Raw genomic sequence first — 14,698 nt, forward strand, 5'->3', positions numbered from 1 at the left:
GGCTCCCAGCCCGGCCCGGCCGGGGAGGCGCAAAGCTGCAGCAGGGACCCGGCCCCACCTGAGGGAAGTCACAGCTTCAGAGAACCTCCCTGGGCCCGGGGGCACAGCCCACGCCCAGGCTGGCCTCACTGCCAGGTCAAGTCTCTGTCACCTCTTGGAGAGGAAGGATCACGGGGGTTTCCTTCCTTTTCTTTGTCCTAAAACTGCCACAGTCACAGGTGAGGACGTGGAGGGGCAGCTCCCCAGCAGGCTGCACCCCGGCCTGCCTCCACCCCTCGCAGGTGCACCAGGCCGACGCCATCCCTGTTCGCAGGCGAGGACGTGGGCCCCAGAGGCTCTCGGACCTGGTGGGGGACGGACGCAAAGCTGGCCCACCTGAGGCCCCACCTCCTCAGGGCACCGGGCTCCGTTCACAGAAATGGAGACCAAGTCCACCCCCTCCCACCCACGCAGTCACGCACACGTGTCCCCTGACAAAGCCGGACGCAGGGATGCTGCGGCGCCCGGCTGCTGGTGAACCAGGCCCTGCCTCTCTCCCCGCCTCACAGGCCATCCCGGCACAACTGCCAGAGTCTGCCAGAGTTGCTGCGGAAATGCAGGACCAGACCACCCAGCACCCCGCCCCAGAGGCCCTGCCCCTTCTCATCTTGCTCCGCAAGGCCTCCTGCCGGGCCCTTCCCACCTCTCAGCCGGGAGACGCTCTCCCCTCCCTCTCCCCACACCCCGTACGGCTCAGGGCCCCTCTGAGCTCACTGCTCCCTCTGCCCGGGGCCCCCTCCTCGCACTGGGGTCCGCAAACGACCGTCCACAGGCCACACCCAGCCCGCAGGCTGCTCTTGTCAGGAAAGTTTTACGGGAACACAGCCGTGCCCCTTCGTTTACAGGAGACTCTTTCTGCTCCGAGGGCAGAGCCGGGCGGCTGCGGCGCAGTCGGCAGGAGCCACGAGCCTGGAAGAGGCCCTGCCCAGCCTGACGGGACCACCCGCCCACCTCCGCCTCCGCCGGGCCGGCTCCCACGCCCTCGGTCTGGGCTCCAGGCTGGGGGCCGCTGCGGCCCCTCCACTGGAGCAGCCCTGCCCAGCGCACACCCTCCTCCCGGCGTCGGGGCCCGTCCCTCGGCCCTCATCGTCAGAGCGCAGCTCCATCCAGGGCTGGCCCACGCGCTACCGGAGTCGGCACATCCCTCCGAAGAACCCAGGAGCCAGGACGCTGCCCCAGCCGCTGCGCGGCCACGCCCCTCCCCGCCGTCTCCAGGTTCCAGGTCACAGGTTGCCGCCCGGCCACCAGCCTGGCCCTCAGGATCCCTCCTACCTCGCGCCGGTCTGCTCTGCAGCACTGAGCACCTCTGAAGGGGCCGCAGAGTTCATCTGTCGCGATTACCGTTTGCCTCCTCCCACCAGAAAGCCAGCAGGAGCCGTCACCCCGTTGGTTCACAGACACCCCCGAAGGCTCAGGATGCTGTCAGGACACATAGACAGCCCACAGATACTAGGTGGGTGAACAAATGATGTCAGCAGACACTCAAGGACACCGTCGCACCCCAAGGGGGGGCCCCCACCCTGGGGGCCAGGGAGGACGCGTCTGAGCTAATTCACGAAAAGCAGGGACGAGCCGGCCCAGTACTGGGGTTGGGTTTGGTGGGTGAGGGTGGAGAGGGTGGGGGTGGGGAGGAAAAGACAGAGACGCCCTGAGGAGGGTGACAGAGCACACAGGGCGGCACGTCCAGGCTGGCCCTGCGCAAGCCCGAAGCAGCCTGGCACAGGAGGGGCGTGGACACGCGTGCCCGCCCAGGGCGGTGGGGCCGCCACAGGTGTCAGCGGGGTGCGAGCGGACAGCCTCACACAGATCCCCCGCGGTGCCGCCAAAGACGTCTTAGTGAACGTGAACGGGGCCCCGGAAACTCTCACCACCCCGAATGGTAGCTAACATCCCGAGACGGAACCCCTTAAAAGGCAAGGGTGTCAAGAACGGGGACACGGGCAATAAAAAGCCCTCCCTCCACTCCTGACGCTCCCACTCCTAAAGGAAAACACACGTTTGCAAGTTGAGGCCCCTGGATAATTAAGCAAGACTGGAAATTATGCAAATGAAATATATTCAAGTATGCAATGAATTTTAAATGACAGAACTACAGAAAACTTAATTGCTGTATTAGCATGCTATAAAAACACTAATCATAAATGTAAAACAATGCATGCATATACTTACATCAAAATTGTCGCAGTGACACAAACATCAAATCGCTCCCTCCCACTGGGTTCACGTGCAAACGCCCCTCAACATATTGAAAGAAGGAAAGATGATACGAGGTTCCCAGATCATTTTCCACCATTCCACTGACTAACATAACTGTCAAGGTTTCCTCAGTTTTTGTTGTTTGTTTACTCAGTTTTTGTTCGATGTTTCTGAAATCGTTATTTTTTTTAAAAATCAAAATAAGATTTTCTATAGCATTAATTTTTTTTAATTTTTTTAATTTTTATTTTATATTGGAGTATAGTTGATTAACAATGTGTTAGTTGCAGGTGTACAGCAGAGTGATTCAGTTACGCATGTAAATGTACCTATTCTTCTTCAAATTCTTTTCCCATTTAGGTTGTTACAGAATATTGAGCAGAGTTCCCTGTGCTCCACAGCAGGTCCTTGCTGGTTATTTATTTTATTTTAAATAAAGCAGTGTCTACAGCATTAATTTTTAAAAGTTGCTGCGCTGCCTGCATGGAATTTCAATGAAAACCAGCATCCGTGGTGGTTTCATGGAAAGTTCTAGAGCACATCTTAGTTCTGCATAAGCGACCAGAGCCAAGTTTCCCATCTCTTCTCATTACAGCAGCATTTCCTACTCATCCGTTAAGAACAGTGCTCGTCCACAAACCACCGGGATGGTGTGAACGTCGAATCCTGACCGTGTCGGGAAAGCCGCGCGTCAGCCAGGTCCTGCACTCGATTCATATCCAAGCGCAGCTGTGGTCGGCTGTCTTCCTAAACTGGACCGGGCGTCAATTCTTCCGATCCGGGGTTCACCGCTTGATCCTGGATGCTGAGTGGGCTGGGGCCCCCACCCCTGCAGCTGCGCCAGACCACACGCGCCGGGGGAGTCAGGCCCAGCCACCCCTCCACCGAGCACCTCCCCCAGCCGTGCTGCCCTCGGCGCCCTGTCCCCCAGCAGCTCGGGGGCGCCCCGTCCTGTCCTGCGCAAGGCCAGAGTGTCCTAGACCCGCAGTCTCCAACCCTGGGCCTGCGTGAGAACCCCTGGGGAACCCAGATGGCAGTATTTCCCAAGCCGCCCAGGGGACACGAATGTGGACCCAGAGTGGAAAGCCACAGGTCAAGAGCAGGCCCGACGCCACCGTGTCCCTGCCGCTCCCTCCCTCCGCCGCCCAGCCAGGGACGGGTGCTCAGCAGACCCCACGTCACAGCACGCCAGGGTCGGTACCTGCCCGAGCCCTCAGTCACCCCGAGACTCAGCTCAGCTCTGTGGGCCCAGACGTCAGGATCCGTGAGCGCTCCCCAGGAGAGGGTCGTGTGAGGCTGCGTGAGACCCCCGGCGGCAGAGAATGACTGAGAAGCAGCCCTGACTGGGAGACTCCTCCCCACACCTCCCCACCCTGGCCCCAGGAGCCCGCTGGGTCTCCCCACCATCCTCCACGACACCCTTGGGCCTGGCGCTTGCAAAAGGCCCAGCCGAGGGCAGACGCATGACATACACCTGCTGAATCAGGGCTGTGTGAGGAGCGGGGTTCACCGTGCGCCCCAGCCTCCTGCCACAGGACATGTGCTGAGGCTGACCGCACCGGGGGCACCCACAGGACGCGCAGGGACACTCATAAACAAGGCCCAGGTCAGGTTCACAGGACGGGAGGCGATGGCTCCACGGTTCTGCCCGCCTTCCGCCTGTCCACACCCGTGTCTGCCCCGCACCCCTCAGCCCGGTGGGTTCCCTGCCCCTGGGTGCCCCTCCTCACCGCCAAGGCCACACACGTGCAGCCCGGGAGCCCTGCAGGCCGGGGTGCCCCCTGCTCGTCTGCACAGGCTGGACGGTCAGTGAGCACAGGACGCGCCCGCGCGGGCCTCCTCCTCAGCTGCCCGAGTCCCAACCACACCTGCAGCCTAGACGCCTCCTCCCCTTCCCGTTCTCCCCGTCCCGGCTCTAACCCCCTTCCAAGGGGCACAGACCGCCGCTTCCACAGGAATCTGTCGCACATGCACAGTCTGGTACACAGCAAGCACTCAATAAATGCTTGCGAAAAAGCAAAGGAAGAGACCTGGGGAGAGCAGCGCACTGGGGATGCAGACGCCTGGGAAGATGGGCTCCTCTTGTGCAGTGAGACCCAGCTCTGTTTGGGGGAGGCAGAGGAAACCGGCCCGTGAGGGACAGGGGCCTGGTCGTTTTCCCTGCTCTGCTATTTCCCGGCATCAAACACAGTGCCTGAGGCACGGAAAGTGCTCAGTCAATACTGATCAAATGAATGGACAAGCCAACCAACAGCCCCTCCAAGAGGCTCCTGGCTTCACCAGGAATGCAGCCTCCCCACCCCTCGCTTCAAGCCTTCAGGATGCAGCCCAAGCCACGTGCCAGGGCCCCTGAGTACCTGGCCCCCCCTGGTTCCAGCTCCCCCACCTGCCCAGCCCCTCCCTCGTCCAAGGGGTCAACCCGCTGGCTTCTGAGGAGGCAGCTCACCTCGGCCTTGACTCCTGCTGGTCCCACCCCTGCTGCACCCCCCCAGGTCACATGACTGCCCCATCTCCCTCACCCGGGAACCCTGACACACCCTTCGAGATGAAGCCCCGCCGGGCATCATGTGAGTCTGCACTGCCCTGGAATGGCCCCCTCTCTCTGGGTGCCCTCCCCTGGAAAGACAGGCTCTGCTCATTGACCCCAATGCTTTATTTTTTATAACTCATTCATCCACACAAGCCTAAGAGGCCAGAGCTGCCCCACTCAGCTCATCCCTTCTCCCTCCAACCGCCGCCACCACCTGCAGACCCTGGGAGTGAATCCTCCCTGGTTCAGGGTCCCTCAGCACTTACACTGCCACCCTCTTCTCACCCACAGTGCCTGCCTGCATCCTACACATCCCAGTCTGTGGTTGCCAGACCAAGCCCTGCTGCACCCCTGACCAAACCCAAGCCCCGTCCCCCCGCCACCGTGGTGGGCTAGTGCCTAACTCCCCTCTGCCTGCGGGCACAGGGCGCCTGTAATCACGGTGGTGAAGTGAGTAACTGTGCCCAAGCAGACTGGACTTTCTTTCACCTGCGTCCCCAGTGCTCCTCAGTACAGACCCTCCTCACCTCCCCTCCCGCCCCTTCAGACCAGGCAAGCAGAGCCCCCACCGTCTCCCCCTCTGCCCCTTGGTCCATGGAGCCCCAAGTGGCCCTTCTTCCACGGCAATCACCAGGCAGCCCGTGGGGAGATCTAAACCATGACCACAGAGGCTGAGAACTAAAGGAAAGCAGATGGGACAAGGTAAGTCACGCAGGACTTCCCACCGGGCGCAGCACACCCTTCACAAAGACAAAGCCGCAACAGAGGCTCCTAAAGGTATTTTCATCCAAACGTCCTGCAACCTATCTAAGAGGACATTTGGAAAACTGGATACAAACGCTTAAAGTAAAAAACACCAAACAACAAAAGCATAAGCGATGGCAGCAGGTCTAATTTTAATTGCAGGAGAATATTTAATCAATAAATATTCACCATGCAGAGCTGCATCTGCATTTAGGATTACGAGGTACTAAGCTGCAACTTTATTAAGACTGATTAGCAAGAAAGTCTTTTAAATACTGAACGTCGGACCCAATTTAAAGTAAACTCTTAGGGGTCCCTATTGACTTAACTCCAACAATAACAAAAAAGGAAAAGGGAAGAAAGCTGTCAATAAACTATTCTGAAATTCTGAAATTTTCAGCAAGGCCACGCTCACTTCTGACATTTGACTCGGGTGAATGACCAGCACCCGACCTTCTCCGGAAGCCCTCACGACGGGCAGCCCAGCGTTAGGGGTGAGGAAGCCACAACTCCAGTCTCCACCACGAAAACACAAACTGTTTCTAATGTCATCACTAATAACATTAAAGGAAAACAAAAAACCTCAGTCAAACGTATTTCCCTGTTTGGATCCTCAGAGTTGAAATAATCTATGCTAGAACCTTTCTATATCACAGCTTTGGAAATACCACAAAGACTTAAAAAATAATAAAATCAGAGAAAAACAATACCGCTGTCATAAATGATGACTCATCCTCATTTTCCGCCAGCCTTGTCACACCAAGCTTGAAATTAAGCACAGGATGGGAAATGCCATCGCAGCCCTGGCAAAGGCCCGGATCAGCACAGCGGAGACAGGGCCCCCGTGGGGGCCGGGAGCGCGGCCAGGCCAGGGGAGCCCGTCCTCGCGGGAGGAAGGCGGCCCTGGGGGACTTACTGAGAGCAGCTTCCACGTGATGGCACGGACGGGCTTCGGGATCCCTGACCAGCTCAACTTCCGCAATTCTTCTGTTGACAAAAAAGAGGGCAGAACAGGGTTACAAACAGCGGGCAACCTCCTCCCGAGCGGTAACATCCTCCACCAGCTACGAGGGGGCAAGGAGCCAGGAGATGACCCCAGAGTGAACCTAAATGACAAAAATACCAGATACTGATTGTTCTCAACAGACAGGAGGAGTTACACTCTTTTCAGGCAACGCTAAATGGGCCCTGTTCACACTGAAACCTCAGCACATGTTTGCTGCACGCAGCCCAGATGTCACTGGAGCCACGGGGACAGGCGAGGTCCGAGGACGCAGCTTCCCTCCCGCCCTCTTCCTTCTGTCTCTCTCCCCCTCACCCCCTCCCTCACTCCCTCCCCCTCCCGGGGTCACATTTTTCCTTCATCCCACGTCACCCTCACTACTTAACTGCTTAAGAAGACCTACGTGAGGTGTTTTTCTCAGAACTGGTTTTGAAAGACACCACTTCACGGAGACGAGCCTGTGTCTACACAGCCACTAAGGACAGAGCCACACGACACAGGCCGAGGACAAGCTTCAAGGCAGACTTAAGAGGATAAGTCACTGCTGCCCTGACACACACCTACAGGTGGGGGGTGGGGCGCGGGGCTGGCCGGGGCAGAGGAGCTGGGACCAAGGGCAGGACGGGGCACAGTCTGGGCGCAGCTGGTGCTGGGGGCAAGGATGAGGGCCCCTGAATTCTGTCTGACCTTCTGGGTCTCCTCGAGTGTCTCCATCACATGCCCCAAATGGCTAGAGAACGCATTTCAATTTGGGGGTAGAGAGCACTCAATCCCACGGAAACTGAAGCAATTATTTCTGTCCTTTAAGGTAGGAATCCACCATTAGGTTCTTCTCCTAACAGCTCAGAGCGAATGATTAATACTAGGAATAAAAAAATGATTAAAGAGAAGACTTTGGTAATACACGCAACAGAATACAAAGTCCTGACATCTAATCTTTTCCCAATTCCTAAAGTCTAAGTATCATAAGCACAGAATAATGGGGCAACAGGACCAGCAATAACTTGCATTTTACGGCAATCTCAGAAAATATCAAATCTTCCCCGGTCCCCTAAGGATGTTATGGAAAGCAGGAACCTAATATCCGAACACCAATAATGCAGTGTTTACCAGTCATGTTCCCGGCGCCTCTCTGACCGCGTGAGGCTGGCTTTCTGACGATTATGAAGAAAGCCGAGAGACATCTCGGTCATGAATGTTCTTGCAGCCTCTCTCTTCATGAAAGAAATTCACAAAAATGGTACCTTAAGCAGACAGTATGAGACACAGTTCTGACTCTGTGTGAGCTCCAGTGTTTAAAAGGAGCCTCTATATATGTATTATCGGATCCTCCAAACAGCTCGAGTTACTTAGGGCTGCGACCCTGGTGAGGAGCAGCCCCGGGGCGGTCAGGCGACGTGGCCGTGGTGGCACAGGCACCAGGCGCGCGTCACGTCCCAGAGCCCTTCCCCACCTTTAACTTCGTGACTATGAAGACTTCGTGTAGCACAGACAAAAGAGGTCCAAACACAAACCTCAGCAGATCGAGACACACCTGGATACCCGAAGACCAGCAGACACCGGCAGGATTCACGCCAGGAACGAGCGGATGGCGCCCGACTGGGTGGAGGGGAGACCTCACGGCCGCTCTGACGGGTGTCAGGGGTCACTTTCACCCCGGCCCACGCGCCCCTTCCACCTTTCCAGCAGAATCCTGGTCATGCAAAGTGACCACACACACACCCCCAGAAGCCCAGGGGAGGCTGAACCCACCAGCCCCGCTCTAAACTGGAGCCAAGCCACGCCCCCAGTGGTGACGGATTGGGCGATGGGCCCGGGCCCTAGGTGACCCACCGAGAAGAGAGAGCAAAGCAGCGGAGAGAGGGCCTCCTGGCCGCTGGGGAGTGTGTCGGGGCCCCTCTCTCGCTCCCTCTGGCTGCTGCTCTGATGCCAGGCAGGGGACGTCGCAGCCACCCGGCCCCCTGGCACCCGCCAGTCTGCGGACGAAGCCAGCAGACAGGCCGGCAGCACCGGGAGACAGGCAGGAACCGGATTCTGAGTCCAGCACGACGGGCAGATACGAGGGTGAAAAATCAACAGCTTGTCCCTACTGACAAAACATAAATAGAAAATGCTGCAGGCATAACCTTGACAAGCAATGCACACCACCACATGAACAGAACTACACGGTTTTACCTAAAGACACAGAGAAACAGAGGAAAGCGCAGAGCTCACTGACGGGCGTTAACAAGTATTTAAGGGACACGTGTGGGGGGCCGGGCACACGGCTGGCGGGAGGGGCGTTACACACGTGACCAGCACACGGCCCCACGTACAGGGAGCTCACCTCCACGCCAAGGACACGGCAAATGTACAATCACAACCGGACTAAGTCTTAGAAGACGAGGTGAAGAGCACGATGAAGTCCTCGCTGGGAAAGTGTACCCCATAAGGAAGGCGTCCTTGAGGCCATGAGAACTGAAATAAGACCCAGAGATGCGGAGAGGTCAACTGAGAGAAGAGGGGCCGGAAGGGGAACAGTCTGGGCCCAGGGAACCACGTATGCAAAGCCTCAACCACAGGGTGGACGACGCATCAGAGGGGCCAGTGGCCACAAGGAGCCCACTGGAGGGGCTACTTACGAAGTCCAAGGCAGAGGTGACGGTGGCTAGGATGGTGACAAGGAGAGAAGGGAAACGGCCAAGAAAATCAGGAGATAAGAGCAAGAAGACACGGAAGACTGGATCTAAGGCTCAAAATTACAATGCTGTCAACTGTCCATCTTCAAGTACAAAGCAAAAAGCCAATCAAAATTCCAAGAGGATAGACTGTATGTAGGTTTCAGAACAGACTGAAACTTAATAAGCTGAAGTTCATCTGGAAGAGCAAATGCATAAGAACAACTGATAAAATTTCCAAAAAGAACAATGTGAAACAATTTGCATTAACAGATAAGAAAATGTATACTAGGCTACAATAATTAAGACACTAGGGTTCTAAGAGCAAAACTAAGGTGAAGAGACCAGTGTAACAGAATAAATGGTTCAAATCAAACTTGTATTTAGTTGTGATGAAAAGAGCCTTTCAAATCAAGGGGACCACCACCAATGACATCCCAACAACATAGCATCTATTTTCAGAGAAGTAAGTTAGACCACGTAGACCACGCATCTTACCATACAAAAACATATTTCTAGATGATTAAAGATCCAAAGATCTAAATGGAATGTGTGTGTATAAAGGAATGATTTTAAAAACACAAGAAAATATAAGAGAATATCTTGCTGTCTTTGGGATGGGAGAAAGGTCTTCCTAAGCAGGACACAAATCTCAGAAACTATAAATAAAAAGCCTAACTAACTCTATAAAAGTTTAAAATGACTTGTACAGAAACTATGTTTAAAAAAATGACATCTGAAAAATACACACGCAACATAAAATATGAAAAGGTTAACATCACTAGTATATAAAGAACACATACAAAAGTAAGACTGATCAATCCACAGAGAAATGGAAAATTCACAGGAGACAGAAATGGGTAAAAAAAGGTACAAAACTAGGCAATAACCTTAATGGTGATCAAAGAACTACACTATTAAAACAAGATACTTGTCAAAAGTTAGAATCTTTAATGAATAATGCCCGATATTGATGAGATTCTGGGTAAACAGTCACTCTCTTACAGTTTGATAAGAGTGTATATTCATGTAATTTTTTTGTTGGTCAAATTTTAAAGGTGTATAACGCTTGAGCAGCACCTTCACCTGAAGGAACCTATTCTACAGGGATGTCTGCAAAGGTTCATGAGGATTGTACACAAGGGTGTTCATCTGGGTATTATCATAACACAAAACCAGAAACAAAGTGTCTATTAATAGGGAGATGATTAAAAACCCTGTTACATCCCCACTGGACGACAATATCACCATGGAAATGAATGGGTATCTTTTTGTGGGTGGATATACAACAAATTTCTCTAAATTATGAAGTGAACAGAGAACAGAAGGTCGCCACACTGAATATTCTGCCAGCACACACATGAACTGAGAAGCCCCAGACTGAGGAGGGGTTCAGGCAATGGGCTCAAGGACGGTGAAGATGTACTTTTCATCGTGCACCCTACTGTGTTCCTGCAAAGTGCCTGTGGCATCTCCACCTTCACCTCCAACTTTTCAAAATCCACCCAGCCTTCCAGGCCCCACTCGGCCTCTGCCAGAAATAGGACACCTCCCTGGTGACTCCAGCCCTCACCCACTTTCCGCTTCTGTGAGTGCCGCCCGGAGCCCGGAGCCCACCCACCTAAGAGCCACCTTCAGGGCCGTGCCATGAGCACTGGTCTCATCTCCTACAAGTGGCTTACGAGCTCCTGGAGGTCAGACCCCGTGAGGCTCCTGCTTGTCTGTCCTGATGCAGTGCCTTGCGGTTACCTGGCAGTGAGTACTGGAGAGGGGAAAGTCCAAGTCCCTCCCCCAGCCCTTTAGAGGTGTTTTGTTTTTGTTGTTGCTGTTTTGGGGGTCCACATTTTTAATCAAAGTGTAATTTAGATACAATAAAAGAATGAATATAGCCCCCCAAGAAGACTGGGAACACTCCTCTCACCCTCTTCCCGTACTTCCTCGCCCCCACGCCGAGCTAATCCCTCTCTGATATCTACCACCATAGATCAGCTCTGCCCGGCCTTAAAATTCACGTAAATACTACAAACAGGATGGCCTCATCTGTGGCCTACCTCTTTGTTCATAATGTGTCTGTGAGAGCCGCGCGTGTAGCAGCAGTTCGTTCCTTACAAGCAGAGACGGTGTTCTTTTCCACGAATATATCACCATTTGTTTAGGTCTCCACCTGCTCACAGACACCTGGGTTATTCACAAGCTCCCCTCCATGACAAAGCTGCTATGAGCACTCCTGTGGGTACCCGCGCTGTGGGTGTACGTCTCCAGTTCTATTAGGCAAATGTGAAGTAGTGGAACTGTCAGGTCCTAGGACAGATATATGTTTAACTTTATTCGAAAAAAAACCACCATGTGGTTCTTCAGAGTGGCTGTACATTTTACACTTCCCACCACTCATGCACGAAAGTTTTAACTGCTCCACGTCCCGGTCAGAATTCAGCGTTGCCAGCCTTTAATTTTAGACTTTGCCCTAAATGTTAAATGGTACGCCGTCATGGTTTTAGTTAGCCATCCCACGACGACTAAGGATGCTGCACACTGGACAGATTTTCACGTGCTTTCGGGCCATGTCTAAACCCTTTATAAAGTTTATATTAAAAACTTTTACCCACCTTTCTATTGGGTTGTTCATAATTGTATTACTGATCCGTGGGTCTGTTTCTAATGACTGATCTTTCTCCTGATTCTAGGTCATATATTCCTGTTTCCTTGCAAGCCTGGGCTTTGTTATGTTTTTTTGGTCTTTTTTGTTTTTGAATGTCAGATGTGCCCGTTATCAATCTGCTGCCTCTGGGATCATGGAACTGGGTCCTGTAAATATTTCTCCTTGGTCAGCCAGCATGACGCTCTCCTTCTCAGCAGAGGGTGAAGGAGGGACAGGCGAGGAGCAAGGGCCGCTCTGGTCCGGGTTCACCAGGCTGCTGTGCGGCAGCCCCCCGTTCCCTTCAGCTCTCGCCTCACCCGCCCAGCGCAGGCTTTCTCCTGTGCATAGGCCCTGCAAGAGAGTGTTTTCTCCAGCACTCAGGGCCCAGGCACACAGGGTTTCTCCCACATTCAGCTACTGGACAGAGCGACTTTCCAGGCCCAGTACCGGCAGCGAGCGACAGCCAGTGACACCCCCCAGCCAGCGCCTGCGTGAGCTCTGGTGGTTGTTCGACTGGCTGCTTCCTGGGGATGCTTTCCCCGCCGCACGGCATTTCACCCCACCCAAGAACAGACCAGCACTCCGCAGGGACTGGCAGGGACGCTCTGCAGACACCCGGGCTCTGCCTCTGGTTACTCTCTCCTGCCCAGCGCTCTGCTCCATGCGCTGTCTCGCCCTCTGGGAACCCCTTTCCTGAGTCCTCAACCCAGCAAGACCCCAGGGTCCGTTGTGCTGCAGCCTGCAAACTGCCTCTGACTGTAAACAGAGCAAACTCAAAGCTCACCCTGCTGTTCCCCTGCCCTCAGGACCACAGCCCTGCATCACCTGTTCCCCAAGGTCCGCTGGCAGCGGTTCCACGTACTTGGAGCAGTTTTCCAGGTGTTACAACAGGAAAGCAATCCGTTTGGCAGTTAATCCTCTACAGGTCGAAGCAAAAAATTTACTAATATATTTTGAAGACACTTCTGTCTATATTCATCAGCAATATTGGTCTCCAGTTTCTTTTTCTTACAACGTTTTTGTAAGGTTTTGGTATGAGGGTTATTCTGCCTTAACATTATAATAAGCTGAGAAATGTTTCTCCTCTCTTTTCTGAAAGAGCATCAGGAGAATGGGTATTATGTCAAGTGTCTGACAGGGTTCACTAGAAAAGCCACTTGACCCTGACACTTTCCTCACGCGAAGGTTTTTTTTATTACAATTTGGTCACACCATGTGGCATGCAGGATCTTAGTTCCCCGACCAGGGATGGAACCCAGGCCTCCTGCAGTGGGAGCGTGGAGTCTTAACCACTGGACGGCCAGGAAAGTCCCACAAATGCATTCTTTAATTGATACGGGGATATGAAAGTTTCCAACTGCCTCTTGCATCGGTTTTCTTAGGGTACGTTTCTCAAGGAATATGTTCATTTCCTATAAGTTCCTGAATTTAGTGGCATAAAGTTGTAAACAAATATCCCCTTATTATTTTTTAACGTCCCTAGGGTCTGTAGTGATGTTTCCTCTTTCATTTCTGACACTGGTAATTTGTGTTTTCTCTTTTTTCCCATTGGTCAAGTCTAAAAGTTTTTATTGATCTTTTCAAAAAACTAATGTTAGATTTTATTGATTCTTGCTCTTGTTTATCTGTTTTCCAGTTTACTGATTTCCACCCTTATTTTACTTCCCTTCTTTTATTTGGTTTAATTCCATCCTCTTTCCCCAGCTTCCTAAGGCGGAAGCTTTGATCACAGATGTGAACCTTCACGCTTTTCTAACACAGGCATTTAAAGGTATAAGCTTCCCTTAAGCACTGTTTTAGTTTGCATCACATACATTTTGATATGTTATCATTATCATTCAGTTTGAAATACTTGTGATTTCTTTGATCCGTGACTTAGAAGTATGTGGATAAATTTCCAAGTATTTGAAGATTTCCTGGGTATCACAGTAGACTGGTTTCTAATTCAAAGCATCTGGCCAGATGCACCTGGTGTTCTCTCAGTCCTCTGATATTCACCATGACTTGCTCTGCCAGCGCATGTGGTCTACTTGGCAGATGTGCTGCATGTCCTTGAGAAGAATGTGCATTCCTCAGCTGGTGGATGGGTGTTCTACAGACCAGTTAGATCCAGCTGGCTGATAGCACTCTGCATACTACCCTATCTTCACTGATTTTTAAATTTACCTAATCTATCAATTACTCAGGGAAGGGGTTAACATTTCTGCCTACAGCTGTAAATTCGTCTATGTCTTTATTTCTGTCAACGTTTATTTCTGTGAATGCGTTATGAAGCTGTATTATTAGGTACACATGCAATTAGGAAAGATATCTCTACTTAATGAGTAGAACCTCTTATCATTATGAAACATCCCTTGGTCTTAATAAAACTCCGCGCCTTGATGCTTATTTTTTCTGATATTATTATAAGCAAATCAGTTTTCCTATGATTAGCGCTTCCCTGGCATATCTTTATCCACCTTTTATTTCAACTGCCTGAGTCTTTATGTTTATAGCCTGCATTTGGCTTTTCTTTCAGCTCTCTGTCCCCGTATTTCTTGGAATCAGAACTGTAAAGTCACTAGTCATCTAAGAGAGAAAACTAAGATGTAAGGAATACTTCAATAAACAGAAAATGAATAAGAAATAAATGGCATTTCTTCTACAATCGCGCATTTGTTTTCTAAAAAATAAAATTTGGAAACATTTTTATGAAAACAACACCAATATCACAACTTCATACTCATCTGTACTGAGTCTTTCCTTCTCCATAAATTCCCACCTGGGAAGCTGACACTGCAGACACTCCATGATCAAAGGAAGCAGAGTGGGGTATAGCGACAAACACTGGTTGTGGATTCAATGGACCCGGGTTCAAGGTCCAGCGTGGCCAACAAGAATCTGTGTGGCCT

The 14,698-nt window shown here is 52.3% G+C and overlaps 1 protein-coding gene across 4 annotated transcripts in view; it reads right to left on the reverse strand.

Annotated features, from left to right (window-relative positions):
* Nucleotides 1-14,698, reverse strand: part of TBC1D22A (TBC1 domain family member 22A) — a 289,717-nt gene that overhangs the window by 189,268 nt on the left and 85,751 nt on the right. For all 4 annotated transcript variants that reach the window (XM_057742532.1, XM_057742530.1, XM_057742533.1 and 1 more), the window contains one exon: nucleotides 6,426-6,496. In XM_057742532.1, coding sequence (XP_057598515.1) covers nucleotides 6,426-6,496 — 71 coding nt within the window. The remainder of the gene's footprint in view (nucleotides 1-6,425; nucleotides 6,497-14,698) is intronic.

The sequence above is a fragment of the Hippopotamus amphibius genome, chromosome 7 (genome assembly GCF_030028045.1).
Source record: "Hippopotamus amphibius kiboko isolate mHipAmp2 chromosome 7, mHipAmp2.hap2, whole genome shotgun sequence".
Lineage (NCBI taxonomy): Eukaryota > Metazoa > Chordata > Mammalia > Artiodactyla > Hippopotamidae > Hippopotamus > Hippopotamus amphibius.